Source organism: Macaca fascicularis, chromosome 1, assembly GCF_037993035.2.
Source record: "Macaca fascicularis isolate 582-1 chromosome 1, T2T-MFA8v1.1".
NCBI classification, from domain to species: domain Eukaryota; kingdom Metazoa; phylum Chordata; class Mammalia; order Primates; family Cercopithecidae; genus Macaca; species Macaca fascicularis.
Genome location: NC_088375.1, coordinates 105,384,569 through 105,402,993, shown reverse-complemented (window position 1 = coordinate 105,402,993; position 18,425 = coordinate 105,384,569). Strand labels below are relative to the sequence as shown.

Here is an 18,425-nt window from a genome sequence, read left to right as displayed (position 1 = left end):
CTCATGATCCACCTGACTTGGCCTCCCAGAGGCATGAGCCACTGTGCCCTACCTAGACTTTTTTTTTTAACTTGAAAACTAGTGAGGGCCAGGCATAGTGACTCACGCTTGCAATCCCAGCACTTTGCGAGGCCAGGGCAGGAAGATCACTTGAGGCCAGGAGTTAGAGACCAGCCCAAGCAACATAGCCAGACCCCTTCTCTATAAAAATAAAAAATTAGCCACCAGGTGGTTGCACGTGCCTGTAGTCCCAGTTACTTAGGAGGCTGAGGAAGGAGGATTACTTGAGCCTAGGAGTTAGAGGCTGCAGTGAGCCGAGATTGCGCCACTGCACTCCAGCTTAGGCAACAGACTGAGACCCGAACTCAAAAAATAATAAAGTAGTGAGGAAATACTGAAGAATTTTTTTTTTTTTTTTTTTGAGACGGAGTCTCGCTCTGTAGCCCAGGCTGGAGTGTGGAGTGCAGTGGCTGGATCTCAGCTCACTGCAAGCTCCGCCTCCCGGGTTCACGCCATTCTCCGGCCTCAGCCTCCCGAGTAGCTGGGACTACAGGCGCCCGCCACCTCGCCCGGCTAGTTTTTTGTATTTCTTAGTAGAGACGGGGTTTCACCGTGTTAGCCAGGATGGTCTCGATCTCCTGACCTCGTGATCCACCCGTCTCGGCCTCCCAAAGTGCTGGGATTACAGGCTTGAGCCACCGCGCCCGGCCTAATACTGAAGAATTTTAAGCAAGGCTTCAGTGGAGAAAATGTTTAAGACTGGATGCTGGTAGATCATTTATTTTAGTTTGGGTTCAAGATGATAGTGTCCTAGAATGAAAGCTGATTACACATTCTGACCATCATTTCTCATAGTGTCTATAATATAGGCAAAATAATAGCTCCAATGTCCACAGGCACACCTGTGGAAAGAAGTGCATCTGGACCATGTCACACACTCCTTCCTCTCCAGTATACAGCCTGCTTCGTAGTCCACAGCTCTTCCAGTAGTGGTTGTGCTGGGGAGCATTGAGAGGATCTGGGGAGCACAGTGGGGCAGGTCAAATACTATTGGAGTGACATTGCACTCTAGAAAAGGAGCCCTGAAATCCCACAAGTAAAAAGGCAGGCAGGCCAGTAGAGACCATCCCAGTCTTATTCACCACTGTAGACTATATAGTGTGGGCATGTGGAATCATGTCATACACTTCTTGAATGACTGAGTTTAGGAGTGCTTTGGCATCTCCATTAAATAGTATGGCTGGGCATGGTGGCTCACACTTGTAATCCCAATACTTTGGGAGGCCGAGGCGGGAGGATCACTTAAGGTCAAGGGTTTGAGAACAGCCTAGCCAACATGACGAAACCCTGTATCTACTAAAAATACAAAAATTAGCTGGCGTGGTAGTGGGCGCCTGTAGTCCCAGGTACTTGGGAGGCTGAGGCAGGAGAATTGCTTGAACTCGGGAAGTGGATGTTGCAGTGAGCCGAGATCATGCCTCTGTGCTCCAGCCTGGGCAACAGAGCGAGATTCCATCTCAGAGATAAACAAATCCAGTATATTTAAGGCCAAGTGCGATGGCTCATACCTGTAATCCCAGCACTTTGAGAGGCTGAGGTGGGAGGATCACTTGTGTCCAGGAGTTCAAGACCATGCCTGGCAACATAGTGAGACCCTGTCTCTACAAAATAAAAAAGCCAGGCACAGTGGCACGTGCCTGTAATCCCAGCTACTTGGGAGGCTGAGGTGGGAAGATCGCTTAAGCAGGGGAGTTCGAGGCTGCAGTGAGCTGTGATTGTACCACTGTACTCCAACCTGGATGACAGAGCAAGACCCTGTCTCAAGAAGAATAACAAATGTGATAGAGTTGAAGCAGAGCATGGTGGCTCACGCCTGTAATCCCAGCACTTTGGGATGCTGAGGCAGGAGGATCACTTGAGCCCAGGAGTTCAAGACCATCCTGGGCACCATAGCAAGGGTTATGTCTACCAAAAAAAAATAATTTTTTTTAATATGCCAGGCAATGACACCTATATTCCCAGCTACTTGAAAGGCTGAGGAAGGAGGATCACTTGAACCCAAGAGTTCGAGGCTACAGTGTGCTGTGATCTTACCACTGCACTCCATCCTGGGCAACCAAGTGAGACCCTGTCTCAAAAAAAAAAAAAAGAAAAGAAAAGAAAGAAAAAACTGAAAGGAAATAAAATTAAAGGAATTTGTGTGATTCTCTTTTTATTTATTTTTTAAATTTTATTTATTTATTTATTTGTTTTTTAGAGATGGAGTCTTGCTCTGTCGCCTAGGCTGGAGTGCAGTGGTGCAATCTCAGCTCACTACAACCTCTGCCTCCCGGGTTCAAGCGATTCTCCCGCCTCAGCCTCCTGAGTAGCTGGGACTAAAGGCATGCACCACCTTGCCAGGCTAATTTTTTGTATTTTAGTAGAGATGGGGTTTTACCAGATGGTCCAGGCTGGTCTTGAACTCCTGAGCTCAGGTAGTCCATCCACCTCAGCCTCCCAAAGTACTAGGATCACAGGTATGAACCACCGCACCTGGCCTCTTTTCATGTATTTATCTATTTATTTAGACCAGATCTGACTGTATCATGCAGGCTGGAGTACAGTGGCATGATCATAGCTCCCTGTAGCCTTTAACTCCTGGCCTCACGTGATCCTTTTGCCTCAGCCTCCTAAGTAGCTACGACTAGTCCTGCACCACCATGGCCAACTAATTAATTTTTTTCTTTTTTTTTGTGGAATTGGTGGTCTTACTGTTACCCAAGCTGGTCTCAAACTCCTGGGCTCAAGCAGTCTTCTCACCCCAGCCTCCCAGAGGGCTGATATTACAGGCATGAGTCACCATGCCCAGCCTATGTGATTCTCTTGACTGTACTATAAATTCCTTGACTATAAGATCAGGGACTGTAATAGTTTGTTCACCATTGTATTCACAGAGCCTGACACACAGTAGGTGCTCAGTAACTGTTGGGTTAATTGGTTGTAACTCTATGGTTTTTTATTATTGTTGCTTTAAAGATTTGGGTTGTAAAAGGTGTGTCAGGGTGCGGTGGCTCACGCCTGTAATCCCAACACTTTGGGAGGCCGAAGTGGGAGGATCACCTGAGGTCAAGGAGTTCAAGACCAGCCTGGCCAACATGGTGAAACCCCGTTTCTACTAAAAATACAAAAATTAGCTGGACATGGTGGTGTGTGCCTGTAGTCCCAGCTACTCAGGAGGCTGAGGCAGGAGAATTGCTTGAACCCAGGAGGCAAGGTTCCAGTGAACCAAGATCACACCACTGCACTCCAGCTTGGGTGACAAAACAAGACTTCATCTCAAAAAATAAAAAATACAATAAAGAAAGGTGAAAATGATAGCCAAGGTGTCAGGTGTGGTAGCTCATGCCTGTAATCCCAGCACTTTGAGAGGCCGAGGCAGGTGGATCACCTGAGGTCAGGAGTTCGAGACCAGCCTGGCCAACATGGTGAAACACTGTCTCTACTAAAAAATATAAAAATTAACTGGGCGTGGTAGCTGGCATCTCTAACTCCAGTTACTCAGGAGGCTGAGACAGGAGAATCGCTTTAACCCGGGAGGTGGAGGTTGCAGTGAGCCGGGATCATGCCGTTGCACTCCAGCCTGGGCAACAAGAGCAAAACCCCATCTCAAAACAACCAAAACAAAACAAACAAACAAAAAAAGATAGCCAAAATGAACTAATTAATTACATAGATGTTTAATTCAGTTATTCTATAACTACTGGATTTTGAGAGTTACATTTAAGTATTTTAAACCTCTTAGCTCCAAAAGATTTGGGCTTTTAAATTAAATATTTCCTGTATACAAAAGAATGAATATAATACACGATATGAAAATTATTAATAAATTCTCATGTATCTATTATCCAGTGTTAGTAATAGTTTATTATCAGTTTCCTTATGTGCCCTGCCCCAATCTTTTTCCCTTTTCTTTCTCCCCAGAAGTAACCATTATTCTAAATGTTGTTTTTATCATTCTCTTGCCTTTTTGTTTCAGTTTTCCTATTTATATCCGCCAAATAATTAAAGAAGCTTTTTGGTTTTGAATTTTGTATGTTATGTCATGCCAAATAGTGTTCACTCAGTATTCATTTTTGAGATCCATATTGATGCATGCAATGGTAATTTTTTCATTTAATTGCTTTCTAATATTCCATTTTATGACTGTCTCTATGTACTGTTCTACTAAGGGACATTTGGTTTTTCTACAGTTTTTTTACAATTCATACTCTGCTAGTATGAACCTCCATATATCTATTTCCCAGTGTACATGTAGAAATGTTTTTGTTTTTGTTTTGAGACAGAGTTTCACTCTTGCTGCCCAGGCTGGAGTGCAATGGCATGATCTCGGCTCATTGCAACCTCCACCTCCTGGGTTCAAGCGATTCTCCTGCCTCAGCCTCCTGAGTAACTGGGATTACAGGCATATACCACCACGTCCAGCTAATTTTTTGTATTTTTAGTAGAGACAGGGTTTCACCATGTTTGCCAGGCTGGTCTCAAACTCCTACCCTCACTCAGGTGATCCACCCGCCTTGGCCTCCCGAAGTGCTGGGATTACAGGCATGAGCCACCGTGCCTGGCCGTAGAAGTGTTTTTCTAGAGTAAGTACCAAGGAGTAGAATAGCTGGGTCATAGGCTTGTGTATTTTATTTTATTTATTAATTAATTTATTTTTTGAGATGGAGTCTTGCTCTGTCACCCAGGCTGGAGTGCAGTGGTCCATTCTCAGTTCACTGCAACCTCTGCCTCCCGGGTTCAAGCGATTCTCCTGTCTCAGCCTCCTGAGTAGCTGGTATTACAGGCGCACGCTGCCCCCGACCCCGACTAATTTTTTTGTTTGTTTGTTTGTATTTTAGTAGAGATGGGGTTTCACTGTCTTGCCAAGACTGGTCTCAAACTCCTGACCTCAGGTGATCCGCCCACCTCAGCTGCCCAAAGTGCTGAGATTACAGGTGTGAGCCACTGCGCCCGGCCGGCTTTTGCAGCATTTACCCCCACTTTCATTTTTTTTTTTTTTGAGACAGAGTTTCACTCTTTTTGCCCAGTCTGGAGTGCAATGGCGCGATCTCGGCTCACTGCAACCTCTGTCTCCCAGGTTCAAGTGATCCTCCTGCCTCTGCCTCCTGAGTGGCTGGGATTATGGGTGCGTACCACCACGCCCAGCTAATTTTTTGTATTTTTAGTAGGGATTGGGTTCCACCATGTTGGCCAGGCTGGTCCTGAACTCATGACCTCAGGTGATCCACCTGCCATGGCCTCCCAAAGTACTGGGATTACAGTCACGAGCAACCTCGCCTGGCCTGGTTTGTGCATTTTCAACTTTGCAAAGATACTTGTATTTATACTTTCATTGACATGTATGAAAGTTTAATACAATGTAATGTTTCACAGCCTATTTAACATTTGCTATTGTCTGACTTTTTAGTTTTTTTTCTTTTTTTTTTTTTTGAGACAGATTCTTACTCTGTCGCCTGGGCTAGAGTACAGTGGTGTGATATCAGCTCACTGCAACCTCTACCTCTTGGATGCAAGCAATCCTCCTGCCTTAGCCTCCAGAGTAGCTGGGACTACAGGTGCGTATCACCACTCCTGACTAATTTTTTTTTTTGTTTTGAGACAGAGTCTTGCTCTGTCTCCCAGGCTAGAGTGCAGTGGCGTGATCTCAGCTCACTGCAAGCTCCGCCTTCCAGGTTCATGCTATTCTCCTGCCTTAGCCTCCCAAGTACCTGGGACTACGGGCGCCCGCCACCACTCCTGACTAATTTTTCTGTATTTTTAGTAGAGACAGCGTTTCCCCATGTTAGCCGGGACCATCTCAATCTCCTGACCTCGTGATCCGCCCACCTTGGCCTCCCAAAGTGCTGGGATTACAGGCGTGAGCCACTGCACCTGGCCTCCAACTCATTTTTTAAAATATGTTTTGGTAGAGACGAAGTTTTACCATGTTGGCCAGGCTGGTCTCGAACTCCTGACCTCAAGTGATCTGCCCACCTTGACCTCCCAAAGTGCTGGGATTACAGGTATGAGCTATTACACCTGGCCTATTTTCTTTTCTTTTCTTTTTTTTTTGAGGTGGTCTCTGTCATCCATGCTGGAATGCAGTGCATCTCAGCTCACTGTGACCTACACCTCCTAAGCTCAAGTGATCCTCCTGCCTCAGCCTCCCGAGGAGCTGGGACCACAGACATGCACTACCATGCCCTATTAATTTTTATATTTTTTGTAAAGATAGGGTCTCTCTCTGTTGCCAAGGCCAGTCTTGAACTCCTGGGCTCAAGCAATCCACCCACCTCAGCCCCGCAAAGTGTTCCTCCAAAAGTGTTGGGATTGTAGGTGTGAGCCACTGTGTCCTGCCTGACTTTTTAATTTTCCCAGTATGATGATTGTGAATGGTATCTGGTTTTCATCATTTTAATTAGCATTTCCCTGATTTGTAATGAGGTTCAAAAATCTTTTCATGGGTTCACTAGCCTTTTGTGTTTTCTTTTCTGTGAAATACCAGTTTATGTCTTTTGCTCATTTTTCTTTATGAAGCCGTAGGCATTCTTTATCTATTCTAGATATGAATATAGATTATTAATCCCTATTAATCTATTGTCAGTTTTCCATGTTGCAAATAGCTTTTCCCATTTGTGGTTTACCTTTTCATTTTTTTTTGTTTTAAGAGTGCAAGGATGATGCTGAAAGGAATAACGAGGCTTATCTCTAGGATCCATAAGGTGAGTCCTGACTGACCTGAACACTGTGCATATTGCCTTTAGGTTCCTGGGTTCTTATTTTTAGATGGATTCATTGTATCTAGAGTGAAATGCTCTGGAAAACTTCATATGTAACAGGTTTCAGTAGAATAATTGTGCTTGAGAATTTACCATGGGATAGGAGAATTAATATTTTTCCAGAAAACATAAGTAAGTTCGACTGTAATTATCTTTATCGACTTTATTTCTCTAGCCAACTAGAGAATGGTTATCATCCCTTAATGAAGTATTTAAAAGAAAAACAAGTTGCCAATTTACAACTTTAGCATCTAGATTAGAATAAAAAATAAAATTGTACATGAAAAAGACCATTCTGCTGGTTTGCTTCATTTTTTCACCAAATAGTTGTTCAGTACTTTGTGTTTTTTTTTGTTTTTTTTTTTTGTTTTTTTGAGACGGAGTCTCACTGTGTCACCCAGGCTGGAGTGTGCAGTAGTGCAATCTCAGCTCACTGTAACCTCCACTTCCCGGGTTCAAGCATTTCTTCTGCCTCAGCCTCCCGAGTAGCTGGGACTACAGGTGCGTGCCACCATGCCCAGCTAATTTTTGTGTTTTTAGCAGAAACCGTGTTTCATTGTATTAGCCGGCCTGGTCTCAAACGCCTGACTTCGTGATCTGCCCACCTCGGCCTCCCAAAGTGCTGGGATTACAGGCATGAGCCACTGTGCCCAGCCTTCAGTACCTTCTATATGGCAGGTACTCAGAATTCTAAGATGCTTCATTTCACTAATAATAGTTATTATTTGTTGGGTATTATTATGTGCCAGGTAATACACTAAGTGCTTCAGTTTTTTAATCCTTATGATCAACCCATGAACGAGATAATATCCTTGTTTCACAGATGTAGAAACTAAAGATGAGATTAGCTAGGTAACTTACCTGAGGAAATAGTCTGTGAGGCTGCAAAGCCCACACGAGGTGCCAGGTCTGTTTGACATCAAAGCCTGTGGCCTAACCACTGTGCTCTATTGCATTTTATGGTCCATGTTCTCCAGAAGCTTATAGTCCAGTAGAATCATGAATAAATGACTATTTCAGCGCGGTGCTCTGACAGCACCAAAGAGGAGCACCTGAGGTGGGTTAGTCGAGTCAGTAGGAGATCCTGATAAGGCTCAGAACTGAGCCAGAAAGACCTTGGTCATTTTCAGCTGATTATTTAATTACAGATTAGATTTCCTAGAAGAGGAGCCCTTCCTCCTGTATGGCTCTCCCTGCATGTGCCCCCTTCCCTCAGGCCTATATATGAATACATGAAATAACCCATTATTATAAAATGAAATGAAAGCAAGGATCAGCAGAGGGATGGATTCTGGACTCAACTGATCATATTACAAGGCTAAAATAAATTTCCTTTATCGGCTGGGCACGGTGGCTCATGCCTGTAATCCCAGCACTTTGGGAGGCTGAGGTGGGCAGATCACCCGAGGTCGGGAGTTTGAGACCAGCCTGGCCAACATAGTGAAACCCTGTCTCTCCTAAAAATACAAAATTAGCTGCGTGTGGTGAGAGAAAGTTTTGGGTTTTTTTTTTTAGTTTGGTTCAGGGTGACTGTATTAGTCAGGGTTCTCTACAGGGACAGCACTAATAGGATAGAAGTATATATGAAGGAGAGTTTGTTAAGGAGTGTTGAGTCACACCATCTGGCGAAGTCCCACAGTAGGCCATGAGCAAGCTGAGGAGCAAGTAAGCCAGTCCAAGTCCCAAAATTTCAAAAGTAGGGAAGCTGACAGTGCAGCCTTTAGTCTGTGACTAAAGGCCTGAGAGCCCCTGGCAAATCACTGTTGTAAGTCCAAGAGTCCAAAAGCTGAAGAACTTCAGAGTCCAGTGTTCGAAGGCAGGAGGCATCTAGCCCAGGAGAAAGATGAAGGCTGGAAGACTCAGCAAGTCAGCACCTTCTTCTGCCTGCTTTATTCTAGCTGCCCTGGCAGGTAATTAGTTGGTGAAACATTTGAGGGTGGGTCTGCCTCTCCCAGTCCACTGACTCAAATGTGAATCTCCTTTGGCAACACCCTCACAGACACATGCAGGAACAATACTTTACAGCCTTTAATCCAATCAAGTTGACACTTAATATTAACCGTCACAGTGACCTTCTAGATTGGCCCACAAATGCTCTTTGAAACTGCAGGATGTTCATTCTGGAACTGTACAGAGGCAGTTGTACACATGGTTGTTTTCTCTGGAAACAACAGTCTACTTGAGTGATATATAAAACTTAAAGAACTAAAGATTCCATTTGGCTGTAGGCCAGGCATGGTGGCTGACACTTGTAATGCCAGCACTTTGGGAGGCTGAGGCAGGTAGATCACCTGAGGTCGGGAGTTCGAGACCAGCCTGACCAACATGGAGAAACCCCATCACTACTAAAAATACAAAATTAGCCAGGTATGGTGGCACATGTCTGTAGTCCCAGCTACTCAGGAGGCTGAGACAGGAGAATCGCTTGAACCCGGGAGACAGAGGTTGCAGTGAGCCAAGATCACACCATTGCACTCCAGCCTGAGCAACAAGAGCAAAAAAAAAAAAAAAAAAGATTCCATTTTGCTAGCTTTTAATTTGCTTCAAAAATTACCTGTAGTTTCAGCTACTTGAGAGGCTGAAGCAGGATGATCATGTGGGCCCAGGATTTGAGACTGGCCTGGGCAATATAGCAAGACTACACCCTATGTCCAAAAAAAAGTATAACAAAAATGTCATCACATTACTGTAGAAATAGCACCACCTTGTGGCCCTTGAATAGTTTGTTTTCCACTTTGCTTTGTAAAGAGACATGGTGCTTTCTCTCCAGTAGATAAAATTGAGTAGCATTTAAGTAGTACTAGGGTATATTATTCAGATTGCAGTGCTGAAGTAACAAGCCTTGTATTCTCAGTGGCCCAACACAAAGGGTATTGTTTGTGTTGTGTGCATGTGTTTTGCTTTGTTTTTCTGTTCCTATCTTTCTAAAAGGCTTTGCAAGCAAGATTGAAGTCTGGATGGAGGGACAAAAGTTTACCTTCTTGGGATACATCTCAACATGTAGCTTTTAAGATGGGGAGGGAGAGATAATTTATACCTCACACTTAATTGGCTCTGACTAGAAAGGACGCAATGACACAAGTTATTTCCATTCATAGGTCTTTAGCCAAAGGAATCACATGACCTCTCCCGTTTCTTCAAGGAAGGCTGAGAAATGTAGAGAATGATTTGGATATTTGGATATTTCCCAAGCATTGCTCCTTCTGCTGTAATTTACAGTCATACATTCTCAGACAGAGCTGGAGCAACTCTAGTACTTGACAGTTACTTTATATTAAAATCTACAAGTAATGGTTCAGAGGTTTCTGTGTATACTTCACTGAGTTTCCTATAGAGCATTTACTTTACTTCGTGGATGCTCTACGTACTCTCTCATTGCATGTTTTCAGTTTCAGATTCTTTATTCCGGGGCAAAGGGCTAAGTACTTTGTAGTGTGTTAAGTACTCAGAGAAGGAGATACAAAAATGAATAAAATCTAACCCCTTCTCTTCTAAGCGTGTAGCCTAGGAGACAAACATGTATAACATAACATGATACAATTTTTTTTTAAATAGAGACAAACTTGGATGTGAATTCCAGTTCACCGCCTAAAACTTTGTGACCTTAATCAAAATTACTCAGCTTCCCTGAACCTTGTCTTCCCCATCATAACAAAGGGTTGATAATATTCTGCCTATCTTCTAGGATTTCTAGGTTTAAAACTAGTACATATATAATACTGTATTGCCTGACATCTAATAGATACTCAGTTAACAGTAGGCAGGAGTACAACTCAAGGCAATGTAATAAAATTGCCGTGCAATACAAAGAGTGCTATTAGCAGAAAGGAAAGAGAATTACTTTTGACTGGAGGTGTCTGGCAAATTTTCACTGAGGATGTGACATTTGAGTTGAGGTTTGATGAATGGGAGGATTTAAATGGGGAGAGGGAAGTTGAAGTAGAATGAGCAGAAGTATAGAGGCATAAAAGTGACTTGTTTTAGCATGGTCATATGGTTATAAATGAAATTACAAAGGTAGGCTGAAGTCATCACAGTGGTCTATATTGTTATGCTAAGGAATTTGAGACTTATTTTGACATCATTCTGGAACCTTCTAAGCTTTTTAAAATTTTTTTATTGTCGGGGTCTCACTGCTGCCCTGGCTGATGTGGAACTCCTGCCCTCAAACAGTCTTTCCACTTTAGCTCCCAAGTAGCTGGGACTACAGGAGTGGACCACCACACCTGGCTCCATCCAAGCTTTTAGATTAGTCGAAGGTTAAGCCTATTTTTGGGAAGATGAAGGACTATGAAAGAGGAAAAAAATCAAAGATTTAGAGATAAAGATACAAGTTAAAATGTTATGTGTTGGCCGGGAGTGGTGGCTTACGCCCATAATCCCAGCACTTTGGAAGGCTAAGGTGGGCAGATCACCTGAGGTCAGGAGTTCCAGACCAGTGTGACTAACATGGTGAAACCCAGTCTCCACTAAAAATACAAAAATTAGCCAGGCGTGGTGGCGCGTGCCTGTAATCCCAGCTAGTGAGGCAGGAGAACCACTTGAACCTGGGGGCAGAGGTTGTAATGAGCGGAGATCATGCCATTGCACCCCCGCCTGGGCGACAAGAGTGAGACTCTCTCAAAAAAAAAAAAAAAACAAAAGTGATGTGTACAATACTCTCTCTCAACCTGTGCAGTGGGAATGTTAGACACAGAATTTATGTATGGAGTTTAGGATCATGTCATAAAATGGGTGTAAGTGTGAGGAGGGATGGTACAGAGATAACTTATATTTTCTGCACTCAAAAAACTGCTTGGTAGGCTGGGCATGGTGGCTCACGCCTGTAATCCCAGCACTTTGGGAGGCCGAGGCAGGAGGATCACTTGAGCGCAGGAGTTGGAGAGCAGCCTGGGCAACATAGCAAGACCCTGTCTTCAAAAAATTAAAAAAATTAAAAATTAGCTGGGCGTGGTGGCATGCGCCTGTAGTCCCAGCTACTTGGGAGCCTGAGATGCGAGCATGGCTTGGGCCTGGGAGTTTGAGACTACAGTGTGCCGTGATTGTGCCACTGTACTTCAGCCTGGGTGACAGAGCAAGACCCTGTCTTTAAAAAAAGAGGGTGAGAAGCTGCTTGGTGAGACTATAAAATACAGACAGCTTTCATATGATAACCTATTTATTAAGCAACTCCCTTATTACACTATCCATTATATTTCTGTTCTGTTGCTTCTCCTGGCTGCATTCCCTAATCTTTTCCTCATAACACATCTTTTCACTTTCTACATAAGGCTTGTTATCCTTAAGCTCAGTTTTGGAGTTTTTCACTTACCATTTTGTTAGATTTGTCTCCTGAAATCCCCCCTCTTCCCCTCTCTGTTGGTTCAGAGGTTTCAATGTACAGTTCACTGAGTTACCTATAGAGCAGTTTGCTTTCACTTAGCTATGTATCTGACATACTCCCTTATTACATGTCTCTAATGAAAGATTCTTTATTCCAGGGCACAATTAGCAGGAAAATTGTTACAGGGCATGTAATTATAGCTGTCACATAGTGAGGAGCATTGCACTGATCCCCTGATAACTGAGGTGACTGACAGAGAATGAGAATTACACAGTTTTGGCAACCATTCATCACTGGGCAAGCGCATTAAAAGAGCTTTCCTGCTTCAAGTTTGCTAATGGTTATGCTGTGTATGCTCCTGAATAATCTCTGACAGAATTGTTTGTTTCCATATAGGACAGATCCCTGATAAGGCAATACATAGACTGGAACAGATATAGAATATGAACAATGTCATTGGACTTAGTGAATTTTAAACAATAACAGGGATCTTTTTTACGTAGAAGAAAAATGTATGTTAGTGACATCCCTGTTGCAGACATGGCTCACCTTCTCAGTGTTATAGCGAGCATAAAAAGTTTGTTTGGCCAGGTGTGGTGACTCAAGCCTGTAATCCCAGCATTTTGGGAGGCAGAGGCGGGCAGATCACCTGAGTTCAGGAGTTCAAGATCAGTCTGGCCAACATGGTGAAATCTCGTTTCTACTAAAAATACAAAAAATTAGCTGGGTGTGGTGGCACGTGCCTGTAATCCCAGTTACTCAGGAGACTGAGGCGGGAGAATCACTTGAACCCGGGAGGCGGAGGTTGTAGTGAGCCAGGATCACTACACTCCATTGCACTCCAGCTTGGGCAACAAGAGCGAAACTCTGTCTCAAAAAAAAAAAAAAGTTTGATAACCCCATGACACTGAAATGATTTCTCTTACAGTTGGACCTTGGGCGTTTTTTACACATGGGGACCCAGGCAAGCCAAAGCATTGCTGCTCACCTAGATAACCAGGTTCCAGTTGAGAGTCCCAGAGCTATTTCCCGCACCATTGAGAATGACCCGGTAAGTTACTAATGTGTATATGGGGTTTCTCAGGGCTTATGATTTGTGTTCCTATCCTCATTTTGCATAGGAAAACTGAAACTGCAAGAAGCTTAGTAGATTTGCATTTACTCAGATACTGCACCTGAGATAGCACTCTGGAACCCAGATTCTCCCTGTCCCTGTCTGCTACTTTGGTAACATACACTGGCCAGCTCCATCCATATCTGTTCCCATGTAATCCCGACTAGTGAATTCACCTAGTTTCATGGATTTTGCTGAGCATAGAGTTGTCGAATACTCAATACTTACTAAGTTTAATTTCTTACAGGGTAAGTTTACCAATTATTATTGCTTATATTATGTGTTGGGTGACAGACCTTTTCTTAAAGGACTATGTAGTGAATATTTTAGTTCGATGGACTGGGATGATCTGTCACAAGTACTCAACTCTGCCATAAACAAATGAGTGTAAACATGTACCAGTAAAACTCTGTTTACAAAGCAGGTGTCCAGCCATAACTTAACAACCTCTGGTATGGAGAATACTAAAGAAATTAAACTACTTGCCCACAATTTTCTACCAGGGTAGGTTCAGAACCCAGTTTTTCTAATAACCAATCTGGTGCTATTTTGCAGTTTTGTAAGTGGATTTCCTAGGGTCTGGAGAGGGAACTAACTTGATTTGTTATGAGAAGAGCAGCATTTAAAATGAATTTTGTCTGCAGAAGCCAGGATTCCAGCAGTATCTAGTGTTGCATTTTCTAGTCCAGTTCCCCATTAGACTGGATATTGATTTCTTTTTGTTGCTACCTCTCATAAATGAAATTAATTTGTGGTCTGTGCTGTAATGTGAAGAACCAGTAGTTTCCTTCCCTGCCCCTACCCTCTGAGTCTTCCCATCTTAATACAGTCTGTGTGGAAGGAAAAAAAGAATCACCCATTACTCAAAACATGATCTCAGCAGGGTGTGTTTTAAATATATCTCTAGCCTTTGGCCATGCGGGGTGGCTCATGACTATCATCCTAGCACTTTGGGAGCCGAGGCAGGAGGATCACTTGAGGTCAGTTCTAGACCAGCCTGGCCAACATGGCGAAAGCCTGTCTCTACTAAAAATACTAAAATTAGCTGGCTGTGGTGGCGGGCACCTGTAATCCCAGCTACTTAGGAGGCTGAGGCAGGAGAATCGCTTGAACCGAGGAGACAGAAGTTACAGTGAGCCAAGATTGCGCCACTGCACTCCAGCCTGGGCAGGAGAGCAAGACTCTGTCTTAAAAAGTATATATATATGGCTGGGTGAGGTGGCTCATGCCTGTAATCCCAATATATATATACCTTTCACCTATTTTGACAAACACAAAATGAAGTAGAATAAATGAATCAAGCCACTGAAGTGTCTTTCAGCTTTCTCTGTAATTGTAGTCCTTTTATCTGCCAGTTCCTCTGGGGTTTCTATGGAAACAGCAGCATGCAGATGATCTTGTCACATGACTGGGGCATCTCTATACACAGCACAGAAGAATCCAGATGGCAAGAATTGTCTTTGCTACCCCTACATCTACGGTTTACTTTGATGAGCAATTGGCTTCATTATTTGGGCCACCACTTTTATATACATACTGGGTTTGGGGACAGCAATCAGCATTCTTGGCTAAGATAAATGAGGATGGGCACAGTAGCTTATGCCTGCAATCCCTGCACTTTGGGAGGCCTAGGCGGGAGGATCACTTGAGCTTAGGAGTTCTAGACTAGCCTAGGCAACATGGCAAGACCCTAACTCTAAACAATTTTTTTTTTTTTTTTGAGACAGAGTTTTACTCTTCTTGCCCAGGCTGGAGTGCAATGGCGCGGTCTCGTCTCACTGCAGCCTCCACCTCCCGGGTTTAAGTGATTTTCCTGTCTCAGCCTCCCAAGTAACTGATTACAGGCACCCATCACCATGCCTGGCTAAGTTTTGTATTTTTAGTACAGATTGGGTTTCACCATGTTGGCCAGGCTGGTCTTAAACTCCTGACCTCAGGCAATCCACCCACCTCAGCTTCCCAAAGTGCTGGGATTACAGACGTGAGGCACTGCACCCAACCAAAAAAAATTTTTTTTTTCTTTCTTTTTTTTCTTTTTTTTAGACGGAGCCTTGCTCTGTCGCCCAGGCTGGAGTACGGTGGCATGATCATGGCTCACTGCATCCTCCACCTCCTGGGTTCAAGCAGTTCTGTGCCTCAGCCTCCCGAGTAGCTGGGATTACAGGCACCTGCCACCATGCCTGGCTAATTATTTGTATTTTTTGTAGAGACGAGCTTTCACCCTCTTGGCCAGGCTGGTCTTGAACTCCTGACCTCATGATCCACCGACCTTGGCCTCCCATAGTGCTGGGATGACAGGCATGAGCCACTGCACTCGGCCAAAAGTTTTTCAATTAGCAGTGCATAGTGGCATGCGCCTGTAGTCCCAGCTACTGGAGAGGTTTAGGTACAAGGATCACTTGAGCCGAAGAGGTCAAGGCTACAGTCAGCTGAGATCAGGCCACTGCACTCCAGTCTGGGCAACAGGCTTTCTCAAAACAATGGGAGATATCTTTTCCAGCTTTAAGAGATGAGTGGTCCAGGGCGCAGTGGCTCACGCCTGTAATCCCAACACTGAGAGGCTAAAGCGGGAGGATCACTGGAGTTCAGGAGTTCAAGACCAACCTGGGCAACATAGCAAGACCTCATCTCTACCAAAAAAGTCAAGAAGTTAGCCAGGTGTAGTGGTGCACACCTGTGGTCCCAGCTACTCGTGAGGCTGAGGCAGGAGGATCTCTTGAGCCTGGGAATTGGAGGTCTCAGTGAGCCGTGATTGCACCACCATACTCCATCCTGGTAAACCGAGCAAGATCTTGTCTCAAAAAAAAAAAAGAAAAAACAAGACACAAAGGCCGGGTGCAGTGGCTCACACCTGTAATCCCAGCACTTCGGGAAGCCAAGGCAGGCAGATCACTTGAAGACCAGCCTGTCCAACATGGAGAAACCCTGTCTCTACTAAAAATACAAAATTAGCCAGGTGTGATGGCACATGCCTGTGATCCTAGCTACTTGGGAGGCTGAGGCAGTAGAATTGCTTGAACCTGGGAGGCGGAGGTTGTGGTGAGCCACGATCGCACCATTGCACTTTAGCCTGGGCAACAAGGGTGAAACTGCATCTCAAAAAAAAAAAAAAAAAAAAAAAAAGAATACATAAAGACATGAGTGAATAGCAGGCCTTATCCAATTTTCAAAGTCTTGGTCACAGATAAGAAGACAAGGCTGGGCTAGGCACTGTATCTCACGCCTGTAATCCCAGCACTTTGGGAGGTCAAGGTGAGTGGATCATGAGGTCAAGAGATTGAGACCATTCTGGTCAACATGGTGAAACCCCATCTCTCCTAAAAATACAAAAATTAGCTGGGCGTGGTGGCGCGTGCCTGTAGTCCCAGCTGCTCGGGAGGCTGAGGCAGGAGAATCGGTTGAACCTGGGAGGCGGAGGTTGCAGTGAGCCGAGATCACACCATTGCACTCCAGCCTGGGTGACAGAGCAAGACTCCATCTCAAAAAAAAAAAAAAAGAAGACAAGACTGGGCAAGGTGGCTCACCCTGTAATCGCAGCATTTTGGGAGGCTGAGGCAGGCAGATCACCTGAGGTCAGGAGTTTAAGACCAGCCTGGCCAACGTGGTGACCCCGTCTCTACTAAAAATATAAAAATTAGCCGGGTGTAGTGGCACATGTCTGTAATGCCAGCTACTGGGAGGCTGAGGCAGGAGAATTGCGTGTACCTGGGAGGCGGAGGTTGCAGTGAGCTAAGATCGCGCCTTTGCACTCCTGCCTGGGTGACAAAGGTAAAACTCCATCTTAAAAAAAAAATTTTAGGCCGGGCGCGGTGGCTCAAGCCTGTAATCCCAGCACTTTGGGAGGCCGAGACGGGCGGATCACGAGGTCAGGAGATCGAGACCATCCTGGCTAACCCGGTGAAACCCCGTCTCTAGTAAAAAATACAAAAAACTAGCCGGGCGAGGTGGCGGGTGCCTGTAGTCCCAGCTACTCGGGAGGCTGAGGCAGGAGAATGGCGTAAACCCGGGAGGCGGAGCTTGCAGTGAGCCGAGATCCGGCCACTGCACTCCAGTCTCGGCGACAGAGCAAGACTCCGTCTCAAAAAAAAAAAAAAAAAAAAAAAAAATTTTAAGCTGGGCGCGGTGGCTCATGCCTGTAATCCCAGCACTTTGGGAGGCCCAGGCGGGTGGATCACAAGGTCAGGAGATCGAGACCATCCTGGCTAACACGGTGAAACCTAGTCTCTACTAAAAATACAAACAATTAGCCGGGCGTGGTGGCGGACGCCTGTAGTTCCAGCTACTTGGGAGGCTGAGGCAGGAGAATTGCTTGAACCTGGGAGGCAGAGCTTGCAGTGAGCTGAGATCCAGCCACTGCACTCCAGCCTGGGAGACAGAGCGAGACTCCATCTCAAAAAAAAAAAAAAAAAGTATATATATATATATATATATATATACACACACACACACACACATACACAGATAAGAAGACAAAAAGAAAGTCTTGGTCACTTTGTCACCATTATACCTGTTTGCACTCTTATTTCCTAGGCCAAGCATGGGGATCAGCACGAGGGTCAGCACTACAACATCTCCCCCCAGGATTTGAAGACTGTATTTCCCCATGGCCTTCCTCCTCGCTTTGTGATGCAGGTGCTCAAGACAGGGAATGGTACTGGGGGGAGCCCAGAATACAAGCTGCTGCTAGCAAAGTGGTTGGGCTAAATGAGAAGAAAATTATAAAAGATGAAATTTAATCTGAAAAACAGAAATTCAACTGTTGATTACCTTTTGTGACTAGTACAATTACTTTAAGCTCATGTTTAAACAGTATTGATGTTTTCCTCCTTGTATAGCCCAAGAAGATTCCAGTAATTTCAGCATCAAATAATTGTTTTAAATGAACTTAAAATTTGCCTTGGCAAAATATCATGAAAATAGTTAATATGCTGCACAAAAGCAAAATCATAATATACTCCTGAGCTAAATAGAAGCGATATTTTGATTAGATGCGTTGGTTTTTATTCTCCCATGTATTTTGTGAAAATGTTATCAAGCTTGCCTGTGCAGGTGAGTTTTAGCGTGCGAGCCAGAGGATCTTCTTTCTTTAGTGTGGTTTATTTCAGGAAATTAGATGAATAATAAGGGCATAACAGGTCGGGCGCTATGGCTCATGCCTATAATCCCAGCTGCACTTTGGGAGGCCAAGGTG

The 18,425-nt window shown here is 44.4% G+C and overlaps 1 protein-coding gene across 34 annotated transcripts in view; it reads left to right on the top strand.

Annotated features, from left to right (window-relative positions):
- DAP3 (death associated protein 3) overlaps positions 1–18,425 on the top strand; it is a 52,887-nt gene that overhangs the window by 20,536 nt on the left and 13,926 nt on the right. For 9 of the 34 annotated variants that reach the window (XM_073993561.1, XM_065532538.1, XM_073993554.1 and 6 more), the window contains 4 exons: positions 5,477–5,594; positions 6,687–6,740; positions 13,049–13,171; positions 17,765–17,866. In XM_073993561.1, the coding sequence (XP_073849662.1) occupies positions 6,696–6,740; positions 13,049–13,171; positions 17,765–17,866 (270 nt within the window). In that variant the 5' untranslated portion in view covers positions 5,477–5,594; positions 6,687–6,695. Of the gene's footprint in view, positions 1–4,877; positions 4,974–5,476; positions 5,595–5,948; positions 6,042–6,686; positions 6,741–13,048; positions 13,172–17,764; positions 17,867–18,425 lie in introns of all 34 variants that reach the window. The other 25 variants (XM_073993569.1, XM_065532560.1, XM_073993495.1 and 22 more) reach the window with 8 other exon arrangements.